This window comes from Mustela erminea, chromosome 1 (assembly GCF_009829155.1).
Source record: "Mustela erminea isolate mMusErm1 chromosome 1, mMusErm1.Pri, whole genome shotgun sequence".
In the NCBI taxonomy this organism is placed as follows: domain Eukaryota; kingdom Metazoa; phylum Chordata; class Mammalia; order Carnivora; family Mustelidae; genus Mustela; species Mustela erminea.
This window is the reverse complement of record NC_045614.1, coordinates 125,367,674-125,381,962: the sequence shown is the minus strand read 5'-3', so window position 1 is coordinate 125,381,962 and position 14,289 is coordinate 125,367,674. Positions and strand designations below refer to the sequence as shown.

Sequence of the window (14,289 nt, the reverse complement as noted above, 5' to 3'; positions counted from 1 at the left end):
ACTCTTGGTCTCCGCTTAGGTTGTCATCTAAGGGTTCTGAGATCCAGCCCCACCTCAGCTCCACACTTAGGAAAGAGTCTGCTTGAGGCTCTCTCTCCTTCTCCTTCCCTCCCCACCCCCCCACCCCGCTCGCTCCCTCAATCTCTCAAATAAATAAACAAATCTTTAAGGGGAAAAAGGGGTACCTAATTAGCTACACATAGAAAAAAAAAACCTACTAAGCCATACACCAAAAAGAGTTCTGCAGTCCCAAAGGCCATCCTGGTGGCAAGTCCTAAGAAAATCAAATCTATGCACGGCCTTCATGCAACTGACTGTCTAGTAGTGAACATAACTAGGATAGAAAGTTCTTTTTTTTTTTCTTTTTAAGATTATTATTTATTTATTTGAGAGAGAATGAGAGCTCGAGTGGGGTGAGACACAGAGGGAGAAGCAGACTCCTCTCGATGCGGGCTCAATCCCGGGACTCTACAATCAAGACCTGAGCCGAAGGCAGACGCTTAACCGACCAAGCCACCCAGGTGCCCCCCAGGATCAAAAGTTCTATGTGTGATGTCAGTTTTGAAAGGGTATACAAATGGGATGGCTACTACTACCTGAGAGAAATCAGGGACAATTTTGTGGGAAAGGTGGCAGTTGAATGCTTAGTGTTAAGCTAGTAGGTACAGAAAAGGGCACCCGCTAAAGAGCATCCATGGGGAGCAGGAAGTTGTTCTCTGTGGCAGGAGTAAGGATTGGTAGTCAGAACCGCAGCGCACGGCGGGAAGCCCAGCGGAATTAGAGCTGGCCTGACTGTTGTGCTGAAGAGCTCAGGCGTGGGTCTGTAGACGGTGAGGAGTCAGGGAAGGCCGTGAATAAGAAATCCTGAAACTGAAAATGCGCCGCCTGAAGAGCAATGTGGCTGCAGGGACTGGTACAGAAAATCTAGTCGGGAGAAGGCTGGTGGCAGACGCTTCGGGAAGCAAGTCTTGTCACGGCTGCTGCCCAGGGGACCAGCCCTGAAGTGCTTGTAGAGAGGAATGGAGCAAAAGGCCTCAGGCAAGAGACAGTAAGGAAGGTCATGAAAGATTGGGGTGAAATCAAATGTGTTTCGAGAATTTCCAGGCACCCCTAGAGACAACTGGAGAACAGCCTGGGTGTGTAAAAAGCAGAGAGCGAATCATCTTTCTCTAGAGGGAAATAAGCTTCCAACCAGAATGAAAGAAATTACAAGCGGAATTCATCCAACATTTTCTATTTAAGTCCTCCCTCTCTCTCCTCTAGGAACCTTATATTTATATGAGCAGAATAACATTTCATTCAAAAAATATCACCCAGATTTTCTTGGAATTCTCAGCACACTGCTAGTTCAGGCCCTGTTCTAAGGCAGCTACTTCCCCCACAGATATGGAAGAACCAATTTGACACAAAAGCATTTTTCAAACCCCAAGTTATCCCAAATTCCCTCAGAATCACAGACTCAGAGACCGGGGGTACTCAGCTGGGCGTGGCAGCCATGATCCAATCATAGTAGCTCAAAGCCAGGCGGACATTCAAACCGTACCCCGGAAGGAAGGAACGGGAAGGGACGAGAAGGGCGTGGAAGACGAACACCAGGGCAGGGACACAGAGACACAGCAAGAACACTCAAAATGACGAGATTTCAAGAGCCTTACAGGTAAGGTGGCAGGCGGTGTGCTATTTTCGTGAAGGAAAAAGGCTGGGTATTCTTTAGTCAAGAAAATATTCTATGACCTCCTAAGCAGACAGTTACTCAAACAGCAAATAATGACTTATATTCGCTTTTGTACCAAGATTACTCCAGTTAGTAATGGACACTGAAAATGATTATGCACATTTCTCTGATGTTCTGATAACTACCACTACACACTATTTCATTATGAGGCCATGTCATGGCAGAGAAAACACCTGTTTTATATCTCGAAAAAACAAAAAATGTACCTAATTTTAAAAAGACTCTGATATTATTTTAAGATACTGTCATCTTAGAGTTCTTGCAACTTCACTAAATTCTCATTTAAGACCAAATTTAATTAAGTGCTCTGGGATAAGGTATTAATGTTTTAAGATTTCATAACCCCGTGAGACCTCTGACCCGAAGGCTTTAAATACAAGACAAATATTCTATCATTTCAGGTGCCCACTCTCCTCCCCAAAACACAAACTTTGAAAAGGCACAGGCATAATAAATGTTGTTTTACTTAAATTATGATAATCCATAAAGAGGGGGAAAAGTTTAAAAAGAGAGAGAGAGAAGAAAAAAAGAAGAAAGTTTTAATGAATAATGCTGATACCTGACACCGGTTTAGAAATACACTAGGGGCGCCTGGCTGGCTCAGTCATTAGAGCATGCGACTCTTGATCTCGGGGTTGTGAGTTTCAGCTCCATGTTGGGTGTAGAGATTACTTAAAAATAAAATCTTTAAAAAAAAAAAAAAGTAATGAATGCTGACCCTGGGGCAAAGGTCAACCCAGGCCCACAAAGAAACATACAAGGTCATCTTGACACATAAAAAGAAAAAAGGTGCTATTAGAAAGATGCCAGACCTTCTGTTATCTTTTTCTCAGGATCATTTTCAATTAAGTGGAATCACTGGCATCAAATGGTAGAATCAAGATTCCCATAAAATTCAATTTAATCATGGAATAGTATATTTGTGTAGTGCTTTACGGTTTTCACAGCATTGCCGTAAACACTTTGATTGTTGAAGCCAGTATATGAGGAAGCAAGCGGTTGAGATCATTCCCATTTTTAAATGAATTATGGTTACAGGACTTACCCGGAGTCATGGAACTACTATGACACGGACACAGAGCCCAGTGCTCAGTCCACGCCATTCACTTACTCACTAATTTGTGCATTTATCTGCTTATGCAACTAACTGCAATTACAGACTCCAAGATGAGCAAGACCTAACCTCCGGCCTCATGAGGCCAGAGTTCATTAAGTAGGCAGAAAATAATCCCCACACCATTTATAACACCAGGACAGAAAGTGTGGCAGGAAAGATGTGTGCAAGTCTTCCAGATGAGGTCAGTTCTTAAATCTAGGTCTTAAGGGACAAAGAAATAGCTGGGCCTAGAAGGCAGTGAGGGGCAGGGGAAAGACAAGCGGAGGTCATCTAATTCTGTTCACACAGAAAAGTGAGTGCGAGTCCTGGCAGAAACTTAGAGCATGAAGTCAGCAGCAGCCAATCTTGGCCTTGAATGCCTGCCTCCGTGGGCCAAACTAAGGACAGCCAAGGTGCTCAGACTCAGATATATGCCAATCCCCAAAAAGCTTTCTGGGCTGATCTCACCTCATATGTAATAAAGCAAACCGGTGGCAAATTTCATTTCTTTTAATACCGTGATGTCTTGAAGGGAGAATGACTCAAGCCTTGAGTTTGAATGAGTAGATTGTTTTCCGTAGCCTATGTCTGTATACACACATTTCATACACCCACACGGGTAGTTTATAACCATAACACTATATATGAGTATCCACATAGATTATGCAAAACATCCATAGGACTCTATAAACCTTACATGCAGAGACATCTGAATAATGTCATGTCCAGACTGACCCCATGGGACCAATTCAGCTGGAGATGGGTAACTGAGAGAGAGTACTATGCAGGACAACCATCTGTCCTAGATGATTCAGACCGTCATTTGCCAGCAGGGGAAGAATTGGGGTGGGGGAGGCTGGAACAAGATGAATTCCAAAGGTACCTTACTGCTCCACAGTTTTATGTGTTAGGAGCTTACCTGCATGAAGCAGTTTCTCTAGTCTCGATAAATATAATTCCATGACTCTGGTGAAATAATTCCTCTCTACCATTTTTTTGTGCTCAGGCAGAAAATGTATTATTGATTTCTGATTCAGCCACAGACCGTGTGCCTTAGAGAAAAGAGCCCTGAGTGAGAAGTCAGGAAACCTAGATTTTTCTCCCCAAACCACCCTTTTTACCTCTCTCACCCCCACCCCAGGGCAGACAGAGCTGTGTGACCTTGGACAACAACTACACCTCTCTGGCTTCAGCTTAGTATTAAATGAAAGGAGTGGCTAAGGGTTCTCCAATTCTCTTCCAGCTCGGAGTCTATGAAGTCATCCCCTTCCTCCAACACTTAGTTTATCTCCAGAGCTCTAAAAATTGGGAATAATAAAAATGGATTCAGATCATCTCTTTGCTAACCGAAGAGGATGCTGTTTTATCTTACTTTCTAAAACCATCCAAATCTTGCATAATTTAAATGATCAGTGCTGTCACTGGTTGCTCTGGTTTAAATTATGCATTGTTGCTATTTGGGGAAAATTTAGACTGGGTCCAGTCTGGGATCACTGGCTGAGAACAATAAGCCCCCAAAGTGAGAAGGATAAAGGCCTCTCCAGACAGGATCTGCTTTTAATGCACTGAGCTCAGGGTTTACAAAAAGAGCATTGATTGTGTACATTAAAGAACCACGGAAACAGCAAGGGACTGGTTAAGGCTGCAGCAAATTCTCCTAGATGCCACTGACCTTGGCTGCATTTCAGGGGTCAGGCTTTCCCTGCCAGGTTCTCAGCAGGCAGGCTTTTCTGAGGGGTTATGAACAAATGAGACCTCTCATCTAGATAAACCCACCTCTCCTAATTTGGGAAGACAGACATTATCTGCCCTCTGGTTTGTGGAGATCACCTAGATGGCCTGTGGACTCAAGGGCCAACCTACACACCTCACCCCCTACAAGACTGGCCATGCCCCCCCAACGTCCAGGAGGCATTTGTCACTACATCTGCATTTAAGTCTTCCAGCCAGCAGTTCCCATCTCTAGAGCCGGCCTTGGCCCTCCCTCTTTACACACCTCCTGCAGGCAGAAATACAGAGGCAAAGCACTAAGCCCAGGCCACAAAGAGCGATTTCAGTGAAGCCTGCAAAGATATCTTTTCAAAATACAGATCTCTGGAGCACAGGCCTCCTGTGTGTGAATCACACTCCAGGCAGGCCGGTGAGCACTCGTGGTTGCTCACGAGCCTGCAGGCTCTGTGCTCCATATCTCAGGATACCTTCCCCAGGAAAAAGCCCACAAGGGACACCTCTGACCAAGCCCAAATAAAAAATCGGAGCGCTTTCCATTAGAGGAGCAATGACGAGATTCTAGCTCAGGAAAACCACAAGCCTTGTGCATTGTTCAGACTCTTTCCCCCTAACCCCCCCATCCCACCCCCTACCGGGCTTTGCCACTCTCCTCTACCCTGTAGTCTGGGCCATCCATCCACCTGATTAACCCGCTGGCAGCAACTCCCAGCGCAGAAAGTAGGGCAGATGAACACACACAGTCTGTAAAGCAGGAAACCACAGTCTTAGCCAAAGCACCCACCCTGTTACCAACCCCCACGCCCAGCTGCCCAGGGGGCAGTGGGTTCTGAATGTGGCATTTCTGCGCCAGGGAAATAGACAGCTTACTGTAATATCACATGAATGAGCTTTTGCTGCCCAACGATCAAAAAGCCATTTCAAATGGCATCTGTGTTCCTTCTCAACCCCTGGACTGCCTTGCAGAAACCTCACCTCTTGGATAAAAAAGAGGAGGGGGAAGTTAAAAAGGAGCTGTGTAGGGAGAGAGGATTAATGAGACTAAAGAAAAAGTACCACTTTGACTGTAAAGGTAGCTCTTTAAAATAACCGTGGAGAATGAGGCAGTGTCAGGAGAAGTAATGAAGATTCAGGTCTATTATCCCAAGATTTAGCACCGGTCTAACAATGTATGCCTCAGGAGGGCGTGTGAACTTCCCAGCTTCACCCATCCTGGGTGTCTGTATGGACAGACACCATCCATAAGGTCTCAACAGCCCCCCATGCTTCAAGTATATATGTGGTTGGTTTTTTTTTTTTTTTTTTAATTTTATTCTTGGCTCAGGAGAGGAAGAAGCCATCCTTAAACTGGCATCCAATTCTTCTCAGCGCCCCCCCTCCCAACGCTGCTGCCGCCTTCCCCACCCCTCACCCCCTTTTCGGCAGGCAGCATCTAATTAAAATGGCAAGAAAGCTCTGCCCCCTTCCCCGAAAGAGTGTGCTGGGAGTCGATGGTGGGGGTGGGGAGTCGTCGAGGCTACACTGGGATTCCTGGGATTCTGATCTCAAAACAACAGCAAAATGGATTCTATAGCAGTGATGTCTTAGTCAATACAATGAAAAGGCGTCTGAGGCAATTCACGTGAAGGTAAACGCAAACCCGCGGGGCTGGAGGGAAGTAGATGCTCTCTACAAAGGACTGACCACAGACACAGAGCGAACACGAACACACACACACACACACACACACACACACACTCACGGGAGTTCCGGTCTGACTGGGGAAAATCTGAGAACACCTCCTTTCACCTGCTTAAGTTCAGCCATAAAACTGAAATGTCAGAGGCACCAAGTCAGAAAGCACAGGCAGGGCTAAGTTAAACCATAAATAAAGGTGAGTGGCAGACTGGCACAGAAGAGAGTGCTGAGAGGGAGTCGGGGCGCGGAAGGCGGAAAGGGGGTAGAGGAGGCAGTTGCCATCTACAAGACCAGCATTGCAAAAGCTGTCCCCTTGGAGCGGCAGCTTCGGCTTCGTGGGGACAGTCGGGCTCACAATGTCATCCTGCAGGTAGCTGGAAAAAGTGAGTGGCCAGTGCCTTTATTCACGCTGCCGTTATTCTTTTTGCAAAAAGGGACGGTGGGGTCTCGCGCCTTGGCACGAGGTGACCGTCCGGGGCGTGTGTGCATACCACGCGCGCGCTCACACACACACACACACACACACACACACACACACCGCGAGCACTGCATTTCATTTTTACGGCTATTACACCGGTCTAGGACGAGACTGGCATTAGCTCCACTGGTTCTCGGGGGAGCCTTGGCCACAACCGAAGGAGGACACGTACCGCACAGCCCCTGCGTGGAGGCTTAGCCAAGAGCACCTCAGCAGACCCCGAATCAGAACGAGAAGCCAGGTTCCCTCCACGTCGCATTCGCCTCTGCCCACCGATGCCGGCCCCAGTTTACCCCCCGAGCCCATCAACCCCGACCCAAACCACTGGAAAGAAATCAGAAAACGTGTTCTGCTCACCCTCAGAGCCGAGAGATCGATTTCATCCAGGCTGCGAGCCGGGGAGTCGCTCGCCATGTCTACTTCTTCGCGGGAGAAATGGTCCAAAACCACCCTGAAGCTTCTCCCTTGGAAATTCCACCTTGGTCTATTTCACTCGCGTCCTCATGCGGGTATCGCGCCAGAGGCCCGGGGCCCAGCCTCCCCCGCCCACCCCGGCCCCACAGCACCCGATCCCTATCCTCCGCTCTTCTTCGGTCCGCCGGGTCCGGGAGCCCAACCTGCGCGGATCTCCAAGCCCGGAGCCGCGGTGCGTGTGGGCTGCGCGCCCTGCTCTGCTAAGGGCGCTGGGGCTGCGTGGGTGTATTTAAATGGGACATGCTTCTTTGCTTGTGCGTGGATGGCGGCTGCATTGGCTGTTATAATGAGACACATCAACTCCTCCACTCTGCTGGGAGGGGGGTAGGAGTGGGGGTGGAGAACCACACAGAACTGTCTATCACCGCTTCCTGGGAGGAGTAAAGACGGTGGGGGGGAGGCGGAGGAGGCGTGGTCTCCAACTGGGGAGAGGCCGCGCTTCCTGACCCGGTCCCTCTGCACCAGCCTGGGTGGGGGAGGGGCACGCACCCTTTCCGCCCAGGCTTTTGCAGGCTAATCTGGTTGGATGTGAAAAGCTGTTCCTGAACCCTGGCCCGCTTATCGTAGGGGCAAAGGGGCTTTATTTTTGTGTGTCCAATTCGTGCACTGCAGCACAATGGCTCTCAATCGCATCAGGGGGGTTTTCGGCAGGTTTCGCTGCTCTAGCGCTGAACAAATTCAGAGGGGGGAAAAAGAGCGACGGGCCTCCCTCCCCCATTAATTATTTGTGGGGCTGGAGTAAGACGGGCTGGTGCAACCGGTGCATATAAGGACTTATGTGCAGGGAAGGGGATCCGCCTCCAGGCGCGGAACGAATGGGGGAGAAGCGCACTCCGCACTCCAGAGGTTTGCTTCGGCGGCGGGGTCCGTCCCCTAGCGACCCCCGGGATCCCGGAAGGCGGGTGTCGCTGGCGGGTCGCTTGCCGGTCGGGGGCTGGGAAGGTTTGCCAGAAGCGGGAAGACGGAGATCTGAGTTCCCGGTTGGCATCGCCACACCCAGGACCTGCCCGTACTGCAATTCCCCACGGAAACGACCGAATTGAAACGAGAAGCTTTTTCTCTGGGTGCAAGAGCTTGAGTGCTTCAGGTAACTCCCACGGCAACACCGGGTAAGGCAGCACACGCCGCCTCCCGACCCTGCGTTTCCCTTTCAGGCAGCATTTCCGCCGCTGACCTACTCAGACTGATGGAGAAAGTTTGGCTGGTGGGTAAGATGTAACATACAAAACGCAGGGCGTGAGAGCGATCTCCCTCCACCCGCTTTCTCTCTTAAAGGCTGAACGTTTACAGTGGTAAACATGACATTCCGTAATCAAAAGTATGAAGTCACTTCCCCCAGACCCCGCACAGCCCTTCCCCTCTCCTTTGGCCACGCGAAATACATAGGGAGAAATGCTAAAATTCAACTTTTCCCCAAATACAGCAGTAGTTTTGAAAGCATTGTCTGCACCTCTGTTAATATGACAATTTACATCTGGCCAAGTGCAGCGAGGGCTTTGGAATCCTGTGGTGTGAATATCGGTTTCAAAATAAGACTTTTGAATGAATGAACGGAAGTCAGTGCAGTTAGTTCATCATGACTGCAGACATGAAACACTTTTAAACAGCATTCGCTATGCGCTGTGTTTTTATTGTTGTTGTTAGTATTATTGAACTATTTATATGCACTGGGGAACATGAAACTGGAAAATTGTTCCAACATCTCAATGGCCACACAGTTATTTAGGAGCTTTTGCCCTTAAAATATCAAATGTTTAAATGTGTTATGTTCAGAATGCTCGATTTGATCTCTCATTTTCTAATGAAATCATCCAGCTTAAGTAAGGAGCAAGAAGCCACCGAGTGATGTTGAAATGACATAAAAAACCTGTCATTTCCCATCATGGTACTTCCCATCATGGTCCTTATTTTTCCCTTTTTTACCCTTAATCTAGATGACAAAGTAATGTATTCTCTCAGTGTTGAAAGAAATCATTAAGATCAGGTAGTTAGATCTATGAACATAACTAGTTTTAAAACTTCAAACATATGAGAAATGAGATAAATATTTTTTTTTCCAAGGACAGTCTTCATCTTATATGACAGGTTTTCTCTGAAACATCCTTTCTTCCCATCTTGAGCAGCTGTTCAGGCCAGGATGATGCTATGATACTGGAACTAAATTCTACCCTTGGATTTAGAATTGGAAGACTGTATGTTCAGTACAGTAATGGGTACTAAGTGGGGGAGGGCTTCAATAGAGGCTGACTGGATGAACAGAGTCAAATGGAGGTGGGGGTTGGTGATGGGTGCAGGAAATACCGTAAAAGGAGAGATTACCATAGTCAGGGCCCCTTCAGCTAGGAACGGAAGGAGCAAACTCCAAGCTGTTTGTGCTGGAGGTGAGGTAATAGTGGTAACTAGACTGAGAAAGGAAGCAAAGGTCAGCTTCTCATGTCTCATTAAGGAACTTGAACGTTATCCTTGAGGTCAAGTGTGTATCAAATTTCAACCATTTCAATACAAACTCCTCTAATTTTTTGTCATGTCTGTGTACCTCCCATACTATTATCTACTTGATATTTTTCTTTTCTTTCAAGCAACTCTTTTCTTTTTTTCTCATTTAATTTAAAAGGAAACAGGGGTGCCTGGGTGGCTCAGTCGTTTGGGGGCATCTGACTCTTGATTTTGGTTCAGGTCGTGATCTGAGAGTAATGAGATGAACCCCACAATGAGCTCAGCGCTGGGTGTAGAGCCTACTCAAGATTTTCTCTCCCTCTCTTTTTTTTGTCTTTTTGCCCCCTCCGCATCCACTGGCATGGATGTACCCTTTCTCTCAAATAAATATACAAATAAATAAATCACTACTGTAACTGGAAAGGTAGCAACACTCGCTAAAAAATAGAAGGAACCATCAAAATAAATATAATGGGAAATAAAGCAATATTATTTAATTCTGCTTATGGCTGCCTGCTCCAGGCTTCTAGCCTGAAGCCTGCTATTCCTTTCTTAAAAGAAAAATTAGCAATGCCAGAAAAGGCATTCAAAATTTGAACAAAGTGAAATTTTTCTCTTGGGGTAATCTGAAGAATTAAAAGAATTTGTATCATTTATTTGCAATTTGAAATTCTGTAAAACAGTACAATATTATGTTTATGCCTATAAACATATAATACATGTTTATAAAACATAGATATGGTTATAAAACATGAATAGAAAGCATGGACACAGGCAGGAGGGACACAATCAACTTCAGGATAGTGAGAAGGCTGGAAGAGGAATGGAATGAGAAGGTACAGAGGAGGCTCCAACAATGGTATCTAATTTAGTAAAAAAAAGAAAGATCTTAAGCAAATATTACTAAATGGTTGGAATTGTGAAATCTGGATGATTACTAATTAGTATTTATTATATTGTTCTCTGTATCTTTCTGCATATTTGAAATATTTTTATATTTTAAAAAAAATTTATAAAAGAGAATACCAGGGCGCCTGGGTGACTCAATGTGTTAGGCCACTGCCTTCAGCTCAGGTCATGGTCTCAGAGTCCTGGGATTGAGCCCCGCTCAAGCCCTCTGCTCAGCAGGGAGCCTGTGTATCCCTCTCTCTCTCTCTCTTTCTCTCTCTGCCTGCCTTTCTGCCTACTTATGATCTATGTCTGTCAAATAAATAAATAAAATCTTTTTTAAAAAGAGAGAGAGCGAATACCAAAGGGGGTTAGGGTCCCTTTATTAGATTCAATGTAATTTAATATCATATCCATGCTTCAACTAAAATAAGCACTGGAAATCAGTAACACAGTTTGTCGAGCTTCTAAAAGCACACTCTGTATGTCTTCTATCCCCACAAATCCCTAGATATAACAGGAAATAGATTTTTAAAAATTAGAGTTATGGAAGACAAAAAAGGGAGCATCAGTGGTCCAGCAATTCAGAGGTCTTCCTGGATTACATAAAGGAGATAGGATTTGATTGCCAGTAGATCTGTAAACCAAAACTGTACAGGGTAGGACCAGGGCAAGAGCTGGGGAGGCTTCAAGGTAAGAGGCAATAGCTACAAAGAGAGGCACTTTCATCATAGCAAGCAACTAAAGAATGCTATTAACCCATTCATTCTGTAAAGACATAAATCATTTACTCTATGCAAGACCCCATACTAGGTCCTGGAGATTTGCTTTCATGGAGGCAAATAATCAAATTGTAAATAAATGATCCATAACTAAGATTATGTTAGATGATGACAAAGTATATGACAAAAATCAAGCAGGATAATGAGAATCAGCAGGTGGACATGTCCACCCCCAACCCAGAGAGATGCTCTTTGTAAGTAGGGGTGCCTGGGTCAAGGAGACAGGGTATCATCCCAAGGGACTGCTGACCAGTGGTGAGGAGAAAGGAGACCACATACACAGACACACACACGTGCATGCACACACATGCCCACACATGCCCACAGAAGGTAAACTACCCGCATCCCTTGCCATGCAGGATATTGTGTGCTTCTCCCCTTCCCACCACAGTCAGCAAAGCAAGCACCCAGAATTAGAATGAGCACCACAAGGATTCCTGGGTGGCTCAGGCGGTTAAGCATCTGACCGCCCCTATCATTTTCAAGGTCTCTCTCTCTCTCTCTCTCTATCTCCAGTAAATAAACAAATAAATAAAGTCTTTGAGTCGGCACCAAAGATAGGCAAATGAGATTTTTCAAACAGCCCACCAACTGTTCCTAAAAAGCTATTACTATGAAAGAGAGGAACCCACTGCAATCAACAAACAGACTGAATCCCAAAGTTATTGTTCATAGAGCAAAAAGAAGTTTTATAACATAAATATTTTTTTATCCTTGAAAAAATAATACAGGATCTTACATTCATAAAACAACCAAGTTATTATGAAAAAAAACCAGATGAATAATTAATATATTTATTGAAATTTTTAAAATGAATATATACGGGCACCTGGGTGGCTCAGTCAGTTGAGCCTCTGCTTTTGGCTCAGATCATGATCTGGGGGTCCTGGGATTGAGTCTCATGATGGGCTTCTTGTTCCATGGGGAGTCTCCTTCTCCCTCTCCCTCTGCCCCTCCCCCCACCCATGTGCATGCTCTCTCTCTAATAAATAAAAAAATCTTCAAATCAAATCAAATAAAATGAATGTATAGATTGAACAATAATAAGTGATACTATGCTGCAGATACTCCTCTAAGCATTCATGCATAACATATTTAATCTTTATAATCTTCTAAAGCAGGCAATAATATTAGCATACTCATTTTACATATGAGTAAACTGAAGACTTGAAAGTTTAATTAACTTACTCAAAGCAACACTGTAATAAATGGCTGAACCAGGATTTGAACTCAGGCTTTTAATCACCATGCTATGCTGATTCAAGCTGAACTGAAGGGTGAATTAGTAATCTAGAAGATTGGGTCCAGTTTTATCCCAAATTGCGGAAGAAAGGATAGATAAAGCAACGAGCAAAAATTTAAGTAATATGGAGAATAAATCAAAGTTCCAACATTCATCTGATAGCCATCTACAGAATGGGTAGAAGAGAATACTCAAAGAGATAATAGAAAATGTATCTTCAGGGCACCCAGGTGGCTTAGTCAGTTTAGCATCTCCCTTCAGCTTAGGTCATGGTCGCAGGGTCCTAGAACTGAGTCCTGCGTTGGGCTCTCTGCCCTGCGGGGAGTCTGCTTCTCCCTCTCACTCTTCTGATGTGTTCTCCCTCCCTCCCTCTCTCTCTCAAAAAATAAATAAATTCTTTTTGTTTTTTTAAGATTTTATTTATTTATTTGACAGAGAGAGATCTCAAGTAGGCAGAGAGGCAGGCAGAGAGAGAGGAAGGGAAGCAGGCCCCCTGCTGAGCAGAGAGCCTGATGCGGGACTCGATCCCAGGACCCTGGGATCATGAAGGCAGCGGCTTAACCCACTGAGCCACCCGGGCACCCAAATAAATAAATTCTTTAAAAAAAGAAAAGAAAAGAAAATTTATCTTCAGGCTAAAAGCTCCCATTCAGTACATAAGTAAAAAAATACCACACTTGAACACATCATGATGGAATTTCAGAACATCAAGGATAAGGAAATTCTAACCAGCTCACCTATTTTTCATCACCAACAATGGATGCTGAGACAAATCATTCTAACATATGGGATAATGGGACAAAGTATTCTAATGTAGAAGTCTTTACCCAACTAAATTAGCATTTGAGAAAGTACAAAATAATCACATATTTTCAGAGACTAAGGGATTTAAATGGTTGGGTGTTTTTTTTTTTTTAAGATTTTATTTATTTATTTGACAGAGAGAGAAAGATTACAAGTAGGCAGAGCGGCAGGCAGAGAGAGAGGGAGAAACAGGCTCCTCGCTGAGCAGGAAGCCCAGTGCTGGACTCGATTGATCCCAGGACCCTGGGATCGCAACCTGAGCAGAAGGCAGACGCTCAACTGACTGAGCCACCCAGGCGCCCTGGTTGGTTATTTCTTAAATTATTATTGGAAAATGTATTTCACCAAAGAGAAAAGTGAATCCAAAAGCAAAATATATGATGCAAAGGATAATGGGAAGCAAAGACAGCAAACCCTATGTATGACTCATACAAAATCATTCTCTTTCTTCCTCACTAGCAAAACTCCGATTTTGAGAATTTACCCTCCGTGTATTTAAAGAATATGAGCTCGGGGCTTCTGGGTGGCTCAATGGGTTGAGCCTCTGCCTTCGGCTTGGGTCGTCATCTCGGGGTCCTGGGATCAAGCCCCGCATCACCTTTCTGCTCAGCGGGGAGCCTGCTCTCTCTCTCTCTCTCTGCCTTCTTGGGATTTCTGTCTGTCAAATAAATAAATAAATCTTTAAAAAAAAAAAAAAAAACAAGAATATCAGCTCTCCTTAGTACCAGAGGGAGACAGTATTAACTGGTCTAAAATCATCATATAATTTTCTATTCCTTGCCCTAATGATTGCCTTGGGCACAGACATATCTTTCAACACTAACCTAAGGGAAGTGAAGAGAAGTCTGGTGGGGATTATAAAAATTATTTTCAAAAAAAAAAAAATTATTTTCCTCTTTGAAAATTGAAAAAAAAGAAAAGGAACCAAAGAGAATAGGAAAAGGCCAG

The 14,289-nt window shown here is 44.9% G+C and overlaps 1 protein-coding gene and 1 long non-coding RNA gene across 8 annotated transcripts in view; one reads left to right on the top strand and one right to left on the bottom strand.

Moving 5' to 3' along the window:
* Nucleotides 1-7,523, bottom strand: part of TNIK (TRAF2 and NCK interacting kinase) — a 377,677-nt gene extending 370,154 nt beyond the window's left edge. For 4 of the 7 annotated variants that reach the window (XM_032341359.1, XM_032341365.1, XM_032341364.1 and 1 more), the window contains exon 1: nt 7,072-7,522. In XM_032341359.1, the coding sequence (XP_032197250.1) occupies nt 7,072-7,128 (57 nt within the window). In that variant the 5' untranslated portion in view covers nt 7,129-7,522. Of the gene's footprint in view, nt 1-7,071 lie in introns of all 7 variants that reach the window. The other 3 variants (XM_032341356.1, XM_032341372.1, XM_032341374.1) reach the window with 2 other exon arrangements.
* A 182-nt stretch (nt 7,524-7,705) lies between these two features.
* LOC116589372 overlaps nt 7,706-14,289 on the top strand; it is a 64,148-nt gene continuing 57,564 nt past the window's right edge. Inside the window, exon 1 of the long non-coding RNA XR_004285290.1 lies at nt 7,706-8,275. This is a non-coding gene — a long non-coding RNA (uncharacterized LOC116589372). The remainder of the gene's footprint in view (nt 8,276-14,289) is intronic.